At 40.4% G+C, this 20,894-nt stretch overlaps 1 protein-coding gene across 4 annotated transcripts in view; it reads left to right on the forward strand.

Annotated features, from left to right (window-relative positions):
* Osbpl9 (oxysterol binding protein like 9) overlaps positions 1 to 20,894 on the forward strand; it is a 129,234-nt gene that overhangs the window by 42,603 nt on the left and 65,737 nt on the right. For all 4 annotated transcript variants that reach the window (XM_013114891.3, XM_005072121.4, XM_005072122.4 and 1 more), the window contains exon 4: positions 19,552 to 19,628. In XM_013114891.3, coding sequence (XP_012970345.1) covers positions 19,552 to 19,628 — 77 coding nt within the window. The remainder of the gene's footprint in view (positions 1 to 19,551; positions 19,629 to 20,894) is intronic.

Here is a 20,894-nt window from a genome sequence, read left to right on the forward strand (position 1 = left end):
ACTAGAGTCTTGAGGAATTTAGTTTGGAGATACAGAGATGGTGGGAACTGAGTCTGAGATCAAGTGCAAATGAAGATAGTTATTAGCATATTGCTATTAAGTAGAACTAGAGGTTGAATGTTTGAATGACTAAGTAGGCTTAAAGCTAGACAAAGACTTGCATTTTGGGTTCTGCATGTCCATGACCAGAGTTCAATTCCTGGAACCAACATGATGGAAGGAGAGAACAGACTCCCCAAAATTGCCTTCTGACCTCTGCACGTGTGCTGTGGCACACATAGACACATGCACACCACACACATACAGCGTGAAATAAAATGTAAGGATAATAATAAAGACGAGCATTGTGGAAAGGGGCAGCTGCTGTACTTGGTCCAGATGGTTAAGGTTTTGGTTAGACTTGGTGAATGCTGCCACATTCTCCCCTTCTTTTCAAGAGAAGTCAGATTTTGTTTTTCTTATTCATTGGAAAATGAGTATGTAGAATTTCCATATTTGAAATCATGTTGGCCAAACTGTACCTTTGTGAGCTAAATAAAGTCTTTGATTTTTAAATCTTTGGTTAAAAACATTGGCAGTAGTATCTATTGTCTGTTTAGGCGATCACAGGGAGCAAAAGCTAAGGTCAAACAGGATAGATGCCAGCAGCCTGAGAAGCGCAATCAGTGAAGTTAGCATAGAGGCGTGCGTGCGTGCGTGTGTGCGTGCATGCGTGTGTGCATGTGTGTGTGCAAATGCCTGTGCTTGTATGTGGAACCAGGTCTACATCAGGTGTCTTTATTACTATCTTGTTTTTTTGAGCCAAGGGTCTCTCTCTCACATATTAGCTAGTCTGGTGGCTAAGTCAGCAAGCCCAGGGGAACTGCCTATCTCACCTTCTAAAGTTCTGGTCTTTGTGCTTGTGTGGCAGGCACTTACCCCATTGAGGCATATTCCCAGCCCAGAAACTAACCATCTGAAATTGTTGTTTTTATAGATCAAAAGTAGTCTCGTATCAGCATTTCATATGTCTCAGACTAATAGAAGGGACGATGGTCTGTAGTTTAATGATTAGAAAAAGTCCAGTTGTTTGAGTTTTACTTTCAAATAAAGTTGTAACTTTTTTTTGTCTTCATTTTGAGACAAGATCTCATGCAACTTAGGCTGGCTTCAAAATGAGGCTGAGAATGACCTTGAATGACTTAGCTGTCTGCCTGAGCTTCCCAGGTGCTGGGATTGCAGGGGTGAGCTACTATATCTGGCTTATGAAGTTGTATTTTCTATGTAATGATTTATAACATTATGGCTATTGGGATAATAATAGCAAACGCTTATTGAATGTTTATATAAGACATTATTTGGAATTCTACCTTTATTAAGTTATGCAGCACATGGCATTTTTATTTTATAAGTAAGGAAGCTAGGGGCCACACAGCTAATATAAAGCAAAATGAAAACTGAACACAATATTTAGTATTTTATCTTTTGAGACAGGTTCTCCTGAATTCTTGGCTAGCCAAGAACTTTATCTATGGCCAGAGAGGATGACCTTGAACTTCTGATCCTTCTGCCTCCACATCCTGAGATGTGGAATTTCAGGGCTGCCTTACCTTGTTTGGTTTATGAGGTGCTGAGGATCAAACCAAGGCCTTCATGATATGTTGTTATAGACATAAGTCACCTAGCTATCACGAGCTGTCATTTTATCAAGAAGGAATTAATATAAAATAGGAGGACCTTCAAATAACAATTCAGTTGAATGCAAATATAAAATACCATACCCTTAACGTTACTGTGTTCCATTACTTAGAAGCAGTAGCAGTGCTGTGTTCGTAACAACTATCGGGTTGCTACCAAGTAACTGATATGAACCATTCATTGTTCAGCAAAGTATACACCACTTATGTAATTGCTAAACCCATAATCACAGACAGCTTTGTTTCTAGAGCTGGAGAAACTGAGTTTTAGGAAGCCCAAGTGGAAGAGCCAGGTTTTGTTCTCAGATCCTTCTGGTCAGTGGTTCTAAAGTGTGTTTGTAGACAGAATGCATCTCCTGAACCTTATGAGCCAAAACCTCTGGAATGGGTCCTCTCTAATGACTTTAATACATTGAAAACTTGAGATTCAGCGTCTGGAACAGCATTTGCACATGTGCTCCAGTTTACTCCCACAACTCTAGGATCGTGTATAGAGGAGAGAGATGCAGATTCAAGTGACTTAGCCTTGATCATAGATTGCCCCTAATATGGTTAATCTAATTGTACTGAAGGGGTGTCTTGCATTTGGCAAACCTGATATGTAAATTTTTTTTTAATTTTTAAAAAGATGGAAATTTATGTAGCTGGGCATGATGGCAGGAGGGTCATAAATTTGAAGTCAGCTTACGTGAGGCTCTATCTCAAATGGGGAGGGCTTTACTGAAGACATATTTTAAACACTACAAGCTTTAAACAGTATAAATTTATTTGGATGTATTTTAGAGTAATAAAAGTTTCCTAAGATAAAATACAACACTTGTAAGCATTGAAAAGAAGCCTAACTTAGAACTCTGTGAGTCTCAGTGGAAGCAGTTGTCTGTGGTTGGTTTGATAGCCAACATCTTCAACTCAGCCCATTAAGGCTGGATTATTTATTAAAATGCAGAATTATTATACAAGCTAATGATGAAAAAGTCCTATGGGGGGGCTGGAGAGATGGTTCAATGTTTAAGAGCACTGATTGCTCTTCCAGAAGACCCAGGTTCAATTCTCAGCATCCACATAGCAGCTAATAACTGTAACTCCAAGATCTCACACCCTCATTTAGAATATATGCAGGCAAAACACCAATGCAAATAAAATAAAAATAAATTATTAAAAAAAGTCCTATTGGTCAAGTATGTCAGTGCATTGATGTCTCCAGTATACTAACTAACAGCTTTGCACACACCTGCATGGTCAGTTGTCTGGAATAGATACTAGGTTGTCAGACTAAAGCATGGCTATAGGTTAAAGTGTCTCCTGCTTGGAGAGCAGTTAACATCAGCATTATCACTGGTAAACATGGTACTGTCTTGACTTGAGATAGTGCCTCTGTAGTTTTGTGTTTCTGATTTTTATATGGCAACCGTTCTGAAACAAAAATCTACAACACAGTTCATGTAAGGGAAGTAAATCAGCTGTAATTAATTCTGTAATTAGCTGTTATAATTTCAGTGGTGCTTGGGATGTTTGTGTAGGGTGGATAGGGCTGGATTCATTTGTTGGGAGTTTGTTATATTACTGTGGGAGGATTAGATCTCACTAGTGTACCTATGTTCTTCTTAATTTGCTTTCTGTTCATGATCCTCCCTAAATATTTGAAATTACAATCTTCTCAAGTCTATAATTATGGACTCTGGTACAGTGAGTAGCTAGTTAGACCTCTCCAACCCAGTTTTATTTTTGTTAGTAATTTACAATTTATTCCACAATTCATTTTTCTTAATTGCTGATGTAAAATGTCAATGTGACAATCTGGGAGAGTAAGTAAGGATGATGCCAATTACCCTTCCAGTCCTATGTGTGTGTAAGAACAAGTCATCCTGTGGCTGTTAGTAACGTCTGTAGCGGTGACCAGATGCCTGATGGAAACAACAGCTCATAGGGAGGGATCCTTATTTCAGCTCCTGGCTTCAGCAGCGTCACTGCACCATGCTATGGAGGGCATGGCAGAGCAACGAGTGAAGCAGAGTTCATTTGAGGTAACTAAGTGGTAGCTGTGCCATGGAATGCCCCACCTCAGAATGGGCGGTGACTCTTGGAAGCTGCATCTGGAGAGGTACCTGCAGGAGCCATCAATTTGTGTCCCAAGCAATTGCTATTGCTTATGTAACCTTGGGAGGGACCCTGTGGATCTTAATGAGCAATCTTCTTAGTTGGTGTGAAGAGTGAGTAAAGCTACACAATGAAAGGAACTTACCCTCTTTTTACAGTAACTTGATTGCTAGTGTTCAGTTTATTCCATCCACTCTTTTTGGTTTTTCTAGACAGAGTTTCTCAGTGTAGCCCTGACTGTCCTGCAACTTGCTCTGTAGACCAGGCTGGCTTCAAATCAGAGATCTTTCTGCCTCTGACTCCTCAGTGCTGGGATTAAGGGTATGCAGCCACTGCCCAGATCATCCTCTTATTTTAAAAAATTGATTTCTTTTTGTGAAGTCAACAAGTACCTGAGTGTGTATTGTAACACAAGGAACCAGGGTATCAGTGTTAAAAGGGATGAACAGAGAGAAATTCACAGATTAAGAAACTAATTTCAAATTATTCCAGCAGCAACTTCTGGGTTGCACACAGTTTCTGATACCTTTTGTATTATGGGTTAGATGAGTTAAAACCTTGGCATTCTGATAATGCCTGGATTGCACTGATCCTTGCTTTTAAGTTTCAGATTGCCTAATTCTGCTGCGGTTTCTTTTCAGCCCCTTTATTAACTCTTACATATTCAGGGTATGAACGTTTGCTTTCTTGACCATTATATTCTTACTGATACACTCCATATGTAACATCAGTTTATCATAAGAACTAAAGCTATATTGTATACTTGCTTTGTGTGTGTGTGTTCCTTATGTATCCAGGCTTACCTCAAGCTTGCTATCTGAGTATGGTCTTGAACTTCAGATTCTCTTTCATTTCCTAGTTGTGGGATTGGAGTGTACACCACCATACCTGCTTTATTTATGCAGTGCAGGGGATCAAACCCCACAGCTCTGTGCATGTTCAGTAAGCATACTACCAGCGGAGCTACATCCTTAACCCACATTTCCTTAAAATTAAACTAAGAGGACCCTAAGACAACTTGACTGACATTTGAGAAGGGCGCAAATTTAAATGAATATGGAAAGCTTTGTCTTGCTAGACTGCTGGCTGCAGTGAAGCCATCTTCAGGAGAATGCCTTGTTGGAGGAGTCGGGTATAGGTTCTATAAAGGCTGTTGATCCAGCTGCTTGCATGTGGGTGCTGTAAGGGATGTGGCAGGAGTGTGACAAGTGACTTTTGTTTTGCTTTTTTTTCTTTGTAGAAGATGATTGGAGATTTTTCTTTATCCCCAGAGAAGGTGATTAGAATACACAGTAGAAGTGAAGTGAACCTCTGGTGAATAAAATAAGGGCTTGTGGAGAACCAGCCACTAAAGGTCAGCATAATGTTAGGCTAGGCACCATAATCCTTGCCGGGACTACTTCCATACTAATGAGGTAGATAGTTTTATCCTCACCATATGGGGAAGACCTTGAGGCTTATATGAATCTTCATTCATAGTCACAAATGCAGGAAGTAGCAGGGCCTACATTTATATTCGCCATTCTCATACAGAGCTGCTCATTCACGCCTAACTCTCTTGTGACCCCTGGTCACTCTGACTTGCTTTCTATCATACTGCAGCCTCTTTGAGTATGCTTTGCTGCTGTCTCCTCTTTCTAAGCCCATGCTTTCTACTATTGCAGTGTTCCCAGGGGTTCATGCTAGCAGCTGGGGTCGTTGCCAGGCGTCTTCGGTGCTCAGTGTGTATCCATGCAGAGATGCAGCACTGTGCTAGGTCCACTGAGGCAAGGTTAACTGGGACACTGGTCAGATGAGGTGGTAGTGAATCATCACAAGGCATTCGCAGATTCGAAACCAACTGTTAGGAAAGCTTAGGGGCCTGGCCACAGCAGGCATGGGAGTGTTCTCTGAATGGAGTTGATGAGCAGGAAGGGAGACAGGCTTTGACCTGTGCTCCATCTTAATTCAGTTCTGTTCATACCACACAGTTCTTTTCTTACGCTGACAGAGGGAGCAGTTCAAAGTTTTTGAGGGTAACAATCCAGCATATCTTCTCTTAGTTATTTGTTCTGTTTAGAAACCTGCTTTTTCTACGAAAACTCATTGTGGAGCAGGAGGCGTTCAACATTGGTTTAAGCATAGTGAATTTGGCAAAAATATAAACCCTGTGTTGTAATGAGTGCTGAATCAGTGACATTTGTTGTGTCTAGGTTGTCTTCTACAGGACAGGGCTGAAGCTTGTGGAATGTGCAGGATTATAACTACAGTCTTGATCTAGAAGTGTATCCTTTCTGAAGGAAAGGCAAAGATATTGTGTTAACAGCTTAGTGCTAAATATAGAAGATAGAGGAAGTGGCTTGCTGCTCTTTGCCCTGAGCACAATTCCTTGGAGAAACTGGAGCCAGAGTGAAACCTTTTGAAGGAATATTATACATGATAATGCAGAATGCCTTCCCGCTATTCTGCTCCAAAGAAACATGCACATTTCTTCTTTTATGTGCAGAAAGCTTTTCTACTCACAGTGTATAAAGGAGAATGTCTATTTTCTATAAGCATTTTATTTAAAAGCATATATCAATTATTATAACTTCTTGATAGGATTCTATTACCTAGTTAGGTCTCATCTATTTTACTTCAAAAACAAAAAGAATCCATAGCTAATTCTCATCTTCACATATGTTGCTTGCTTTGTTTTAGTCGATTTCCTGAATTTTACTTATTATTATCCTCCTCCTCCTCCTCCTCATCATCATTGGCATACATTACTCTATAGCCTGGCTGACTCAGCTTTCCAAGTGCTGGATTTATAGGCACAAGTCACCACACCCTGCTCTTTCTAAATGCTGGGTTTATAGGCACGAGCCACCACACTCTGCTCTTGAATTTTTTTAAAAATAAGCATTGATTTTTCCCTTTTAGTTTCCTTTCATCTATTAATCTAAGTAAAGTGACTGTAACATTTTTCTTTCTGATGTGTTCTGTATTTCCCCTTGTGAGCTTTGAACTCTTAAAATTACCTTCCTCCGCCCTATTCTCCCTTCTTGACCCCAGAATGCATTAAAGATATATTCTCATTCTTTGTTTTTTCCCTGAGAGGGATTTTTTCTAATAACATGAGTTTGAATACTTCTTGTTCATAAATTCAGTAAAACTTTTATTATTTTCTGAAAGATAAGGCCTGCTATATGACTTTGACTTGCTTGGTACTTGTTATGTATCTCAAGCTGACCTTGAATTCATAAAAATCCTCCTGCCTCACCTCCAGAGGGCTGGGATTACAGGCATGTACGATTAGCTTAGAACTTCTAGGGCTGGAGAGATGGCTCAGTAAGTAAAATACTTGCCACACAAGCATGAGGACTTGAGTCTGCTTTCCAGAATCTGAGCAAAAAGCTGGGTGTTAGGCTCTAGGTCAATAAGAGACCTTGTCTGAAAAAATAGGTAGAGTGTGATTGAGGAAGACGCCTTACTACACACACACACACACACACACACACACACACACACACACACACACATACTCACACTCACACACTCATGCACACATACAAATGTACTCCCCAAATGCACATGCCCCCACATACATCTCATGTACACACTTTAAACAGAAAACAGCCCATTTCTGACAGTGAGGCTTTTCAAATCTTAATAAAGATTTTGAAGCCGTCTTATTTTTCATCTTGTATACTCTTTGCTGTGTTTTGTCTGTTTACAGTCTTGCTGGGCTGGCCTGGATCTGACAGTCCTCTTATGAGTCCTCAGTGCCAGGGTTGTTGTGCTTGTGTCATAGCACCTGGGGTTTGCCAGCTCTACTGTGTCATGGACCAGCACCTCCATTTTCCCACTAGCCAAGCTGAAGCCTGCTCCTGCTCCACATCTCCGTGTCTTCAGGTGGCATTTGGTCCCTTGCATGCTCCTTCCGCCTCCTAATCTGTGACTTGGCTCAGGTCTTTATCATTTCCTTCACACTTCTGCTGCCCCACTAACTTCCCCTCTCCTCTTTCCTGGTTTCTGTGTTGCCAAAGCACTTTCCTGTTTAATGTCTGCGTGAACTCTCTAAAACCACAGCCTTCCTAAAATTTCCTACATTCCCATGTCTTGAAAAAGGACTTTAAAAAGTCTTGCTTTTTTTTAAAGTTAAGGAAGAGTGACTGACTGATACTTTTACTTCTTCACTAAAACCTGAAGTTAATGCAGTATAGGAGCTAAAAGTATTAGTTATATTTGCATATTAATTTGTCAAGGAATTTTCATTGAGTAGGAATAATTTGACTGACAAGAATGTGATTGGTAAATGAATTGAAAAGAACTCGTGGTTTTCATTGTTTTTGACTGAATGAACACACAGTTGTCTAATACAATGCTAACTCTGTCCTGGAGACTCACAATATTGCTTCAGATAATCAAAACAGAAGTTGTGAAGGAGAGACACATTTGTAAATATTTGCATGCATTTTGACAGTTTAGAAACTTCAACTATAACTATTAATAAATCTTTGAAGGAACCAATTATGGAAGATTTAATAAGATCAAACAAAAACAATTTCTTAGAGATAATTTTCTGGGTATGGTAGTACACGCCTTTAATCCCAACACTTGGGAAGCAGAGGTAGATGAATCTATGTGAGTTTGAGGCCAATCTGTTCTATAGAGTGAGTTCCAGGACAGCCAGAGCCACATAGTAAGACCTTGCCTCAAAAAACCAAAGAGAGAGAGAGACAGAGAAAGAGAGAAAGAAAGGAAGGAAGGAACCCTAATGTAACTTTTGATTATAAGCAAAAAAGAGCACTACACTTAGTAATATTTTTAGTGGGTCATCAGTTTTCACTCAGCAAATATTTTGTTGAACAGTTGTTTGCCAGATAAGATTCTAGCTGGTTGGGATATGACAAGAAGTTAAAGACTATCTCCTGCTTTGTTTGTTTGTTTGTTTGTTTGTTTGTGAGATAGGGTTTCTCTGTGTAGCTCTGTGGACCAGACTGGCCTTGAACTCACAGAGATTTGCCTGCCTCTGCCTCCGAGTGCTGGGATTAAAGGTGTACACCACCCCCACCCCCCAGAAAGACCCCTGCTTTTGTGGAGCTTGATATTCCAGTGACAGGAGAGTTGGACAATAAATAATAACCATGAACCAGCTTGTATGTTAAAGGCACAAGGACACTAAAGAAACAGTAGAGCAAGGTAGTGGGAATGGAGGATGCTGGGTTAGGGCAGTCTCCTGCAAAGTCTTGTGATGGTTAGTGTTAATCGCCAGTTTGACAGACCGCAGAAGAGTCCTGGACCCCTGGGCGTGCTTGTGGAGGGGGATTATCTTGATTACATTCACTGATGTGGAAAGACTTATCTTAAATATGGGCAGACCATTTCCTGGGCTCAGGGTCCCGGACTGGATAAAATAGAGGAAGAGAACTTAGCTGCAGTATGCTTCATTGCTTTCTGCTTGTGAACAGATGAGATGCGCTGCTTCAAGCTCCCGTTGCCCTAACTTCCCTGCTGTGCCTTGCACCCTGAGCTAAAATAAAACCTTCCTCCCTTAAGTTCTTTTTATGAAAACAAAGACAAGGCTGGTCAGGAGGCTTCATTGAGAAAAGGCATCATGCTAGAAGACAAATGACCATTTGTTGTATAATTGTGAGTACCAGTTTGCTGCTAAGAAAATGGTAGTGTTACAGAATTAAGAAAATGTGGACCAGATTCTAGTCCAGACCTCAGGGAATACATAGCTGACCTAGGGAAGTGGGGGTAGGATGGGATCATAAGCCTGGAGCATTGTATCTGCTTTGATTGAAAGGTACACAAGATATAAAACACATATATCTTTTCATCTGTTCTCCCTTCTAACTTCTATAATAAGCAGCGTATTAAAACCGCAATTCTGAAAATTTCTGACTATCAAAACATTGGCTTAGATTTAGTCATGTGAACATTTTCTTTCCATATCACCTTACTGCCTTCTAAAAATAGCTTCTCCTGGGGGTCTGGCTCAGTTAGCTAGCTTTGGTGCAGCATGCTATGCTGAGGACCTGGACTGACCACTGCGCCAACAGAACAAAACATTTTGATTATTCCATATGTTATTTGCACTTTGAGCCACCTAAGAGGAATGGTTGTATTTAGTATCCATCCTTCATTCCATCCATCCATCCCTCATGTGATGAGCAAGGTGGTTTGCTAGGTACTTGCAATAGAGTAACAAATTAGACTGACTAAATTCTGTTTTCTGAGTACTTAGAATTCAATGGAGGAAGTAATAAGTAATCCAGTAGGATATTATATATATATATATGCCAGCAGTTCTCAGAGTTCTTAACCTGAGTATCCTTGTATGTCTTCTAAAATTATATGACTCCAGAAAACTTGTATACACATGTGTATATTAACATTTTCAAGTTTAGAAATTCAAACTGATTTTATATGTATTTACTCACATTGTCAATAAGAGCCAGGCATAATTATATAATGCTATAAACCTAGCATTCAAGGGTGAAGCTTTTAAGTTCAAGGCCAACCTGGGCAACATAGTTCAGTTCTAGGGGGGAAAACTATCTGGAAAAAAAAATCAACTCTCAAACAATACAAAAATCCCATGATATCAATAAACTCATTTCATTAATAAACATGCAACAAAATAACCACTCCAGAGGGGTGGCTCAGAAGTCAAGGGCATAAAACTGCTTTTGCAGAGAATCAGAATTTGGTCCCTAGTGTCCGTTTTATGATTGGTATCAAAATGTGAAATCTCCCTGGAATACAGGCTATCTTTTTTCATTTTGAGGGAACTACCTATGATACCCCTGTGTGAATATGATAGATTTTCAGTTTGGGTTTTGTTGTTTGTTTGAGACCTGGTCTTGATGTATATCCTTGCTTTTTTGAACTCACTTTGTAGCCTAGGCTTGTTTGGGACTCACTGTGTAACCCAGGCTGACTTTGAATTCCTGCCTCTCAAATAGATGAGAAACTTAAGGCAGAGGGCATAGGGAATGTGTGAAGGTCCAGGTGGATAAGGTCAAGGTCAGGAAGCAGACCAGAGTTTGTACCCAGGAGCCAGCCATCTTGGTTTTTATCCCATGGAGCCTAAGATATAGTGATAAGCAGTGGGACATTGAAATGACTTACAGTAACCTTTGCCAAACAGAGTTGATTTAATAGTTTATGAATTATATATTTTTTAAATTTTCATGAAATTTTTAATTTTATGTGTGTTTGTGTGTGGATACATTAGTGTCCGAATATATGTGGTCAAAGGACAACTTGTAGAAGTCAATTTTCACCTTTCACTGTGTGAGTACTTAGAGTTGTTGTAACTAACTTATTAAGTCATACTCTTGAACATGAGCATAGCTCACTCAGAACTAACAAAAACTTACACTTTCCCTCTGGAGAGCAGTCTGTGCAGGTGTGTGTCTTATGTAGATCATTATTGTATTTCTCAGAGGAACAGATAACTTGTTATGATTGACTAACCAGTCACCTCATTGTATACAAAGGTATCTTGCCCAGATACCAGTAAGCAGAAGTTGTTTACTGACATAGGAGAATTGGAGAATGTGTATTAAACCAGTCAGAATAGTAAAGTCTAGAATTTTCAGCCAGTAGGGATGACTTCATCCGAGCCCCTAATTTAGAGACACAGCAGTAAATACTTGGCTGCTGCCCGAGGCTTGCTAAGGTAAGTGACAGTACAAGTAGCACGGCATGGGCTGTGTCTTTTGATGCTCACCTGCCCTTCTCTCAGTCAGTCACCCATTTACTTCAGTCTGTCCTTTCTGCTTGGGATATTCCTGTCAGGGCCCCTCCTCTCCACAGAACCTGTGCCCCTACCCCATCTTTGCTTTTGATTCCTACTAGTCTGTAAAATTCAGCAATAGTCTTACCGCAGAGCCTTTCTTGAGTTCACCCCCACCCCCACCCCTTAGGGTAGTTCTGAAAGACCTCGGCATCAAAGCGCCGGGCACTGAACCGAGCCCTCTGCCCAAGAACCGGGGCCAGACCACTGGCTGCAAATGGAAGAGGTGATTTATTGAGTACACAGGCGCCTGCGGATGCTGCTGCAACTCGGGTGCAGAGCATACCGGGCTTGTAGGGAGCACAATATTTATAGAGTTTTAATGGTTACATAAGTATCAGGCATTTCATTGGCTCTTCTTGGGGGCAGGGGTAGTTCCCACGGACTAAGTTTCCTGGTATTACTTTATGAAAGACCCCGGCACGCTTCAGCAATTATTATCCTGGTCCCATGACTACTATGGTGATCATAGACACAACTGGGGGCAGGGGTAGTTGCCAAGGACTAGGTGTCCTGGTATTGCCACATAAAAGACCCTGGCACGCTTCAGCAATTATTATCCGGGTCCCATGACTGCTCTGGTGACCACAGATCCTGTTTGACATCCTGCCAGCTGGGTGAGGCACCTGGTCTGGGTTTTTTCATTAGGCAACGGCCTGGCCTTGCTTTTCTTTTCCTAGGGGGTCCTGGGTAGGGGGTCTTTCAGTTCATGTCATTTTTCTTTATAATTAGGGTTCTTGTGTCTCCCTTAGGAGCTTTTTTTTTCTATAGAAAAATTAAAAAGATAGGCTCCTCTTTCACTTCAAACTCTGATTTTTCTTTCAAATTAATAACTAAGAAGATTGGACTGATTTATGTGTCAGATTTCATTTTTCTTCATTATTATTCCTGAAGAGTTGTTCCTTACTGCACACTAGTGCACATTTGTCTCAAATCAAGTGTCTGCATACACAGTGTCACTTATTTCTGGTCTCCTAATCTGTTGTTTTGTCCATTTATTTATCTTTTCTCCAGGGCTGGAGAGAGAGCTCAGAGGTTAAGAGCACTGGCTGTTCTTCTAGAGGTCCTGAGTTCAATTCCCAGCAACCACATGGTGGCTCACAACCATCTGTAACGAGACCTGGTGCCCTCTTCTGGCCTGCAGGCATACATTCAGGCAGAATACTGTATTTATGATCTTTGCTCCAATAGCCAAGGATAACCTTGAACTTTGATCCTCCTGACTCCCAGTCTGCTGAGAGAACCAGCTCTCAGCAGGTCAGAGAAACTGGAGATATGGAGTAGGGGAACAACTGGGTAGACACACAGACACTGGCAGGAACTAACATCTGAGGGCCAAAGCTTAATTCTTCATTTTATTATTCTTTCTGTTGTTTGTTCTTACTCTCTTCTTTTTCTGTTCTGTTCTTCTACCCTGATGTCCCCCTTCTCCATCTCCCTGATGTCCCCCTTCTCCATCTCCCTGATGTCCTCCTTCTCCATCTCCCTGATGTCCTCCTTCTCCATCTCCCTGATGTTTCCCTTTTACTTCTTTTATTTTCTCTTTTCCCTTTTATACCTCCCAAGACAAAACTTTCTATGCAAGAAAAGATTACCTCACAACCTCAAATTACATATTTTCAAAAAACAAATTAAAATCTTTACATGGGAAGAAATCACATTATGATCACAAATTATGTGTTTTTCTTATAAGTCTACAAATAATTAAACATTTTTCTTTTTATTAATTTCTCCACGATAATATATTCACCCTAAAGCAATAATTCTTTTATAGTTAACAAAGTTTTAAGCAAGCCAAGTATATTTCAGCCAGTTTCTTTTGTATTGGAAGTTTCTTCAGTGTAGCAGATTCCTACAAAACTTTACTCAAGTGGTCTAGCCAACCATCTGTTTTTCTTTACATACAATAGACTCATTTGATTTCCTTTCACAACTTTGTTTTTTCAAGGTACATACTGGAACCTGTGGTTAATTCTATAAGCTACATGACCAAGGAGTTCAGATCTAATCTTGGGTATAGGAACATAATTGTTTTCTTTGATCAGACAGAATTCATGGGTGTAGAATGTATGAGACTTCCTTGTCTTATTTCCCATACTCTGCAAACTCACATCTAACAAAAGGGAACCTTTTGTCTTTTTTGTATCTTTTATTGGAACAATTGGCAGAATAACTTAAACCATTTCCTCAATCATCTTTACTGTCTTTAGCCACCTGTATCTTTTAGGCTAACTCACAAATGTCAATTAAATCATAGCATCATTGCTCTTGTGAAAAATCATCTTCATTATGATCTTCAAGTAAATTGCCCATGGAGGAGTGGGATTTTTCCCATGAAACATACTATACTAGATACAGTGGGATCCTTTCTCATAGTATTCACACCATGCCAGAGACAGCAGGAACAAGACAGTGGCAAGCAGGAGGAAGCAAAGGGCATTCTGAAGACAATCCCCTGGGGCCTTACCTTTCCAGGATGTGCCCAGCATAAAGCTATGCTGGGCTGTACTCCATAAGCTCCATTGCTGACTGCAGTTCCTCTGACATGGCCACAGGCACCCACCTTCTGTATGCTGGGATTATTGGACTCAGGGCCTCTAGGGGAAACGCTATCAACTGAGCTACACCTCTAGCACACTATTTTCTCTTTGGACAGTTTTATTGGAGTTTGTGAGAAAAGCCCCATAGGGCAGGGAAGCAAGCAGTTACTGGGAGGGAGTGAATGAGATGAGGAGAGAGTTGGGGTGGTGGAAGCAGACAGGCTCAGCAGTGGAGTCTGTGGGCAGCTGCATAGGGAGGAGCAGCTCTTCAGAGAGCAGGAGCGTGCCCAGACTATAGTCATGCTTAGAAAGTGGGCAGGCTTAGCAGTGAGGGTCGATAAGTAACTATCCATGTTTTCTTCACTGCCTCTTCATACGACTTCATACTTGGAGTAGACTTTCCAACAAGGCTTCTCTTTCTTCAGGAAGTTCTCTGTTGTCTGTACTCTGCATTTCTAGGAAACTTTTAGAACTAGCTTGGCAAAATTCAGATTTTTGAATTTTAATTATAATTTTATTTAGTCTAGAAATTGAATTAAAATTGAATATTATAGAATGGGAGTTCTTCATGAATGTCATGTTGCCATTTATTTAGGTTATATTTGTTTTATTATCATAATGTTCGTTTTATTTTAAATTTTATATTTAAAAATCTCAATCTTGGCAGGTGACATGTTTCACTGGGTAAAGGCACTTGCCACCAAGTCTGATGAACATGAGCTGAGTTTTCCTGTGACCTACATGGTAGAAGGAGAGAACCTACATCTGCAAGTTGTCCTCTGACTTCTACACAAGCATACACGCCACAAACAACGTTAATGCCTAAAAACAAATTTAAAAATGATCTCAAACTTAGAGTATTAAGAACCTTCTGAGTTCTTTATTTCTATAAATGGAAAATTTCCCACATATGTGCAATACAGTCCTTAGCATTAGAAATGTTAATGTAAGGAAATTGGCTTTGATATATTAATGCCACCTGGTCCATTGACTCTCAAGTTTCACCAGTTGTCCCAGTTAATATCCTTTATCCCAAGAGAATCTAAGCATCTCATGGTGCGCACACTTCATTATGGCATTTTCCACCAGAATCTGTTGTTGACTTTCCCCTCTCCTTCCTCATCCCACACATGCATCCCCTCCCTTAGGTGTGAGTTTAGGCAGCAGTGTTCGATAGCATGCATGTAGCAGTTATAAGGCAGCTTGCAGGAGTTGGTTCTTTCCTACCATGGACTCCAAGGATCAAACTCAGGTTGTCATGACAAGTGCTTTTTCTTGATGAGCTACTCATCAGCCACCATGCCTACCTGGTTTTGAACAAAAGTGTCGAAAACATACACTGGAAAGTTGATAGCCTGTTCAATAAATGGTGCTGACAAATGGGATATCCACTGTAGAAGAATGAGACTAGATCCACATCTCCCAACGTGCACAAAACAGTTAAAAATGAATCAGTCTTTAATTTTAAAACTTGGCTTTTTATTTAATAGTCTGTCTGGAAATCTCTCTAAAGAAATCATTCCTGATACACACACACACACACACACACACACACACACACACACACACACACACACACACACACACACGGCTACATAGTTCTGTATGGTTTATTCAGCCACTTTACTCTGGAGTATTGAGAGTGCCTTCAGTATTTGTTGAAAAATTTGATTCTATAGTGAATAACCTGCCTGGGATTTCGAGGGCTTCTGAAATCTGTGACTTAATGTCTTTAATCAGTTTTGGAAACTTCCCAGCCAGGTAGTGTCACTAGCAGTGAGCAGCTGTGACTCCTGAGTGATGCTTTAAGAACCTCTATTCAAGTGAAGTCAAGATCCTGATTCAACAAGTGTCAGCAAAGGATTTCAGGAAGTCAGTATGAAGCAAGGCTGGGGTTTATTACAAACAGGCATCATGCTTCTCTCTCTCTCCTCTCTCTCTCTCTCCTCTCTCTGTCTCCTCTCGCCTCCCTCCCTCCCTCCCTCCCTCCCTCCCTCCCTCCCTCCCTCCCTCCCTCCCTCCCTCCCTCCCTCTCCCTCTCTCTCTCTCTCTCTCTCTGGGGGGGGGTGGGGATACCGTACACACAAGGAAGTGCAGACTTCTTGAGAGAGGTTAACTAAAATTTCTTAGGAGCACAGCACCTTTTGTGGGTTTTGAACTGTAGCTGTGTTTAAAAGATTTAAACTGTTTTGGTGTATTTCTGTCTAATGGTAAATGAAGTGTGTAAAGTGATTTGTGATTTATGAGGTGTGTAGTAGGTGTGCTGATTATATAAAGTGTAGGACAAGAAAGGTCAGGAATTCTTACGACACATAGGCCCTACATGGTAAGACATCTTGAGTGTTGGCATGATTCATAATTGTGGTAAGATTTTCTCAGAAAACTTATACTGTGTGTAGTTACTAAGAGGTCATGACGTGCGTTTTGACTGTAAACATGTTTCGTAATCTTGTTCATGAAATTTCTCTTAGCAAAAAGAGTATCATGCCCTTTGCAGGTGTCGTCAGAATTCCTGACCCTCAGCCAGCTAGGAATCCAGGGAAATGACGGACTCTTCCTTTCTCGTGTCCTTGTAGTTGTTCTTGTTTTTCTCTTTCCTCAGTGGGGTTTCTCACCTCTTCCTTATCTCCCCCTGTTATCCCAGTTATGGGCATATTACATTTTCTTACCTTTTTTTTTCTACTTCATTTGTACTTTCTTGTTTACTTAGACATGTGTGTGTGTGTGTGCGCGCGTGCGCGCCACTTGTGTGCAGGTGCCCACAGAGGCCAGAAGAATATGTCAGATATCCTGGAGTTTCAGGAGGTTATGAGTTGCCCAATGTGGACACTGCCAACAGAACTCAGGTCCTTTGGAAGAGCAGCGTGCGCTCTTCACCTCTGGCTCCCCAGCCCATTGTAGGTACTCCATACCCTTGACTGCTGCTGCTGCTGCTTCTTCTTATAATCTCTTCCAGCTCTCTAATTGTCTTGTTAACTGCACTTAATCTGCTGTTAAACTCATCCATTATTATAGATATTAAAAATATTTCAATTTGAGAATTCACATTTCGTTATTTTAAAAATAAAATGAGGCTCAAAATAAATGGTTCAGCATGACTTGAATTTAACCCTTAGAACATAGGGAAAGGTTGAGAGGACTGACCCTCCAAAATTGTCCTCTGACGTTCATGCAGTACCCACACAATAATAATAAATTTTAAAAAATTGAAAATATCAGCTTGTTACTTATAAAATAATCTGGAGTTGCTAGTGGTCTGGTTTCGGTTATGTGTGGTTGCATCTGCAGCAGCACCTCCATTATGTGTATTTGATTGTGTTTGCTTATGTGCTGGATATATTTGAGAAATTGTTTATAGAGATACAAGTCAGTGGTGGCGACACCTTTAATACCAGCACATGGGAGGCAGAAGCAGGCAGATCTCTGAGTTGGAGATCAACCTGATCTACTATAGAGGGAATTCCAGGACACCCAGAGCTACAGAGGGAAACGCTGTCTCAAAACAAATCAAAACAACAAAGGAAGGAAGAAAGAAAGTCAGACAGAAAGACTGAAGGAAAGACAGACAAGTCAGTGACCAAGATGAAGTTGCCATCCTGTAGAGGAGATTTTCACTAGCTTTGATAGCCAGATGCCAGAATACTAACAATATGGGGACTCTTTAGTCTGTTTCAGGTATCAGGATCTTCCTGAACCACACAGATGACCAGGCAGTTGGTTTAATTCTGATTTATCCTTAGTTCCAAAGTGAAGCCATTTTGGGATCCAGTCAAGACACAGTCTAATTTACCAGACTCCATTTTGTTAGTATAGTGGTTTTCAATCTTCCTGATGCTGCGGCCCTTTAATACAGTTCCTCATGCTATGGTGACCCCAACCATAAAATATTTTCTTTGCTACTGTTATGAATTGTAATGTGGATATCTGTTTTCTGTTGATATTAGGTGACCCCTGTGAAAGGATCATTAGTCTCAGAGTAGTTGCAACCCACAGGTTGAGAACCGCTGTGCTATTGGGGCCTATCTTTAACTTTTCTCTTAAAAATACTTTCAGGTTTGGTCTCAATTAGCCAGAAAGTAGAGTTCCCAGATACCCTTGGCACACACACTGACAAATTTGAAGGGCATCATCTGTATACAACTCCTCTTTAGGCATTTACAATGCTGCCAGGAAAAGAGCATCCCTAAATGTCAGCCTTCTCCTCCAGATGTTTGCCTTCTACAAGATGCTGACTGGTAATTCTTCCTATCTTGGTTTGTGGTGGCTTTAACCTGATTTTCTTTTTTTCTTTTTTTCTAATTTGTCTAAGTTAAATTTATTTCTTAACTGATACATAAAAGCAGGATCCTGCATATGGGCTGATGTTATGCCTTGGTGCATTTACACATTGTGTTATTTTAGATTAGGCTAAGTGTACCTGTTACTGCAGACATTAATCACATCTTGATAGTAAAAAATTTCTTTATATATATATATGTATATGTATATATATATATATTTGCTGTTGGTATTTGTAGTTGGAAGTTTTTCTTTGTCTTGCCGGATCCCACTGGACTAGTTTCTCTCCTGCTGTTAAGTTCCCGAAGCTGTTTATGAAATATCACTCTGAGGCTTAATATCAATTATAGTTGTTTGGCCAATAGCTCAGGCTTATTACTGGCTAGCTCTCTCTTATAAATTAACCCATTTCTATTAATTACCACGAGGCTGTGGCTTACAAGTAATGCTCCAACATGTTACCCTTCAGTGGCTACATGTGGTCTCCCTGATTCCACCTTCTTTCTCTCTGCATCTTTGTTTGGATTTCCCGCCTAGCTATATTTTGCCTGGCGATTGACTGAAACAGCTTTATTCATCACCCAATAAAAACACTGCATATTTGAAGCATATAGAGGGACATTCCATATCAGGCATTGACAGTCATCCGACAGCACAACAGTTTACCAGAACTGCCTGCTTCTAGTTAGTGTAACTTGGTACCCATCAATCTACCTGTTCCCTATCCTCTCTTCTCTCTACTCACCCTCTCGTAACCTGCTATAGACTGTCGCCCTCCGTGAGTTCTGCTGTTTGAGGGTCATACGAGTGAGATCATATGATGCTTTTGTGTCTGTGCCTGGCTTATTTCACTTGTTCCATCTGTGCTGCCACAAATAACAGTTTTTATTTTTGTTAGTGACTGACTGGTATTTCACTGTATATACGTGCCACCTTTTAAAACCCATTCATCTGTTAATGAAGCTACTAAAAAATAATCAGCCCAGCTTTTTTGGTTGATCTCCATGGGAACATTGGTCTGCGAAAAAAGTAACCTACTTCTTATTAAATATAATCATTCCTCTTGTTAAAATTGTTGTAAGTAGTTTGTAATTCTTCCTAGATATTGGATCTAGTTAAGAAATCATAGACTTCCTTAAGATGAACCTGCTGAGGGAATGGCACAGTGAACTGTGATCTTTTGTTCCAGCTCGTGATGCAGATGAACGAGAGAAGTGGATCCATGCCTTAGAAGAAACCATTCTTCGACACACTCTCCAGCTTCAAGTAAGAGGCTTTACATGGCGTTTGGGTATTTTGTGTATGGCTCTCTTTTTGGGGAAAAGGTTTTTTTTTTGTTGTTGTTTGTTTTTTTAAATAACTGGTGTAATACAATGAGAACTCTTAATTTCTGAGTTGATTATTCTTGCTTTTTAGTGTTGTGTAGAAAAGTCACGATCATTTCTTTTTTCTGCTTTCTACAGGGCAAAATACAGATTTTTATCAGGAATGAAGTTAGTGAAAGTCAATTTGAATGTGAAATGATATGTTAAAATGTGCCAGATTTATTTTAAGTGTTTTATGTCAATATTGGGCTATTGATGAAACCAAATTATAAAGTTAGGCATAATAATTGCTAGGTGCTGAGGAGTTTACCTCATTTTCTTGTTAATAGAATTTAGTCATTGCCACATACACCTGGTTAGTACTAATTAGGATAAAAATGAAAGAAATCAGCACAAAATGGGTCAAGAAAAACAGTCTAGCTGAGGTCTGGTTTGCACTAGAGTCCTTCTCCATTTCTAGATTCTGCTTACTCTGATTAGGACTTACTCTCCAATGGCTTCCCCCTGTGGTAGTGAGATGGTTGCAGCAATTTTAGCCTCATATTGTAGGAAGTCTAGGTCCATAGTCAGTAAGAGTAACAGGTACAGTGGCAGAGTAATGACAGGAGGTTCACTGAGAGTTTATGGCCAGCCTGGGCTACAGTCTGAGATCCTGTCTTAAAAAAAAAAAAGTAGCTGGGCAGTGGTGACACATGCCTTTAGTCTCAGCACTCAGGAGGTAGAGTCAGGCGGATCTCTGTGTGTGTTTGAGGCCAGCCTGGTCCATAGAACGAGTTCCAGAACAGGCTCCAGAGATACACAGAGAAACTCTGTCTTCAAAAAAAAAAAAAAAAAAAAAAAAAGCACTTTCCGCCTTAGCTTTTGTCATGCATCTGGTCCTAACCAATGGGAATTTCTTGGTCATGTTCCAGAGTGGAACTAAGATGTACTAGAGAAGCACCTTGCTAATAGGGTAGTAGATGTCTCCACCCCATCCCTGCCCTAGCAGCTTGAGAACAGGAAACAAAACAGGGTGCATGACAGACGCAGCACATGCCTCTTCTGGCACAGAGAAAATGCTTCTTATGCCTAGCCTCTAGAAACTTATATGTGTGGCAGATAGGGGACTTTGTTTTATTTTTATTTAGTCTTGGATTGTAGAAAACTGGTGCTTTGTGACCCCCTTCTGCTTTTTCTTATCCAGAAACTGCTTGATTTGGTAAGGTTC

Source organism: Mesocricetus auratus, unplaced genomic scaffold, assembly GCF_017639785.1.
Source record: "Mesocricetus auratus isolate SY011 unplaced genomic scaffold, BCM_Maur_2.0 Super-Scaffold_100014, whole genome shotgun sequence".
Taxonomy (NCBI): Eukaryota; Metazoa; Chordata; class Mammalia; order Rodentia; family Cricetidae; genus Mesocricetus; species Mesocricetus auratus.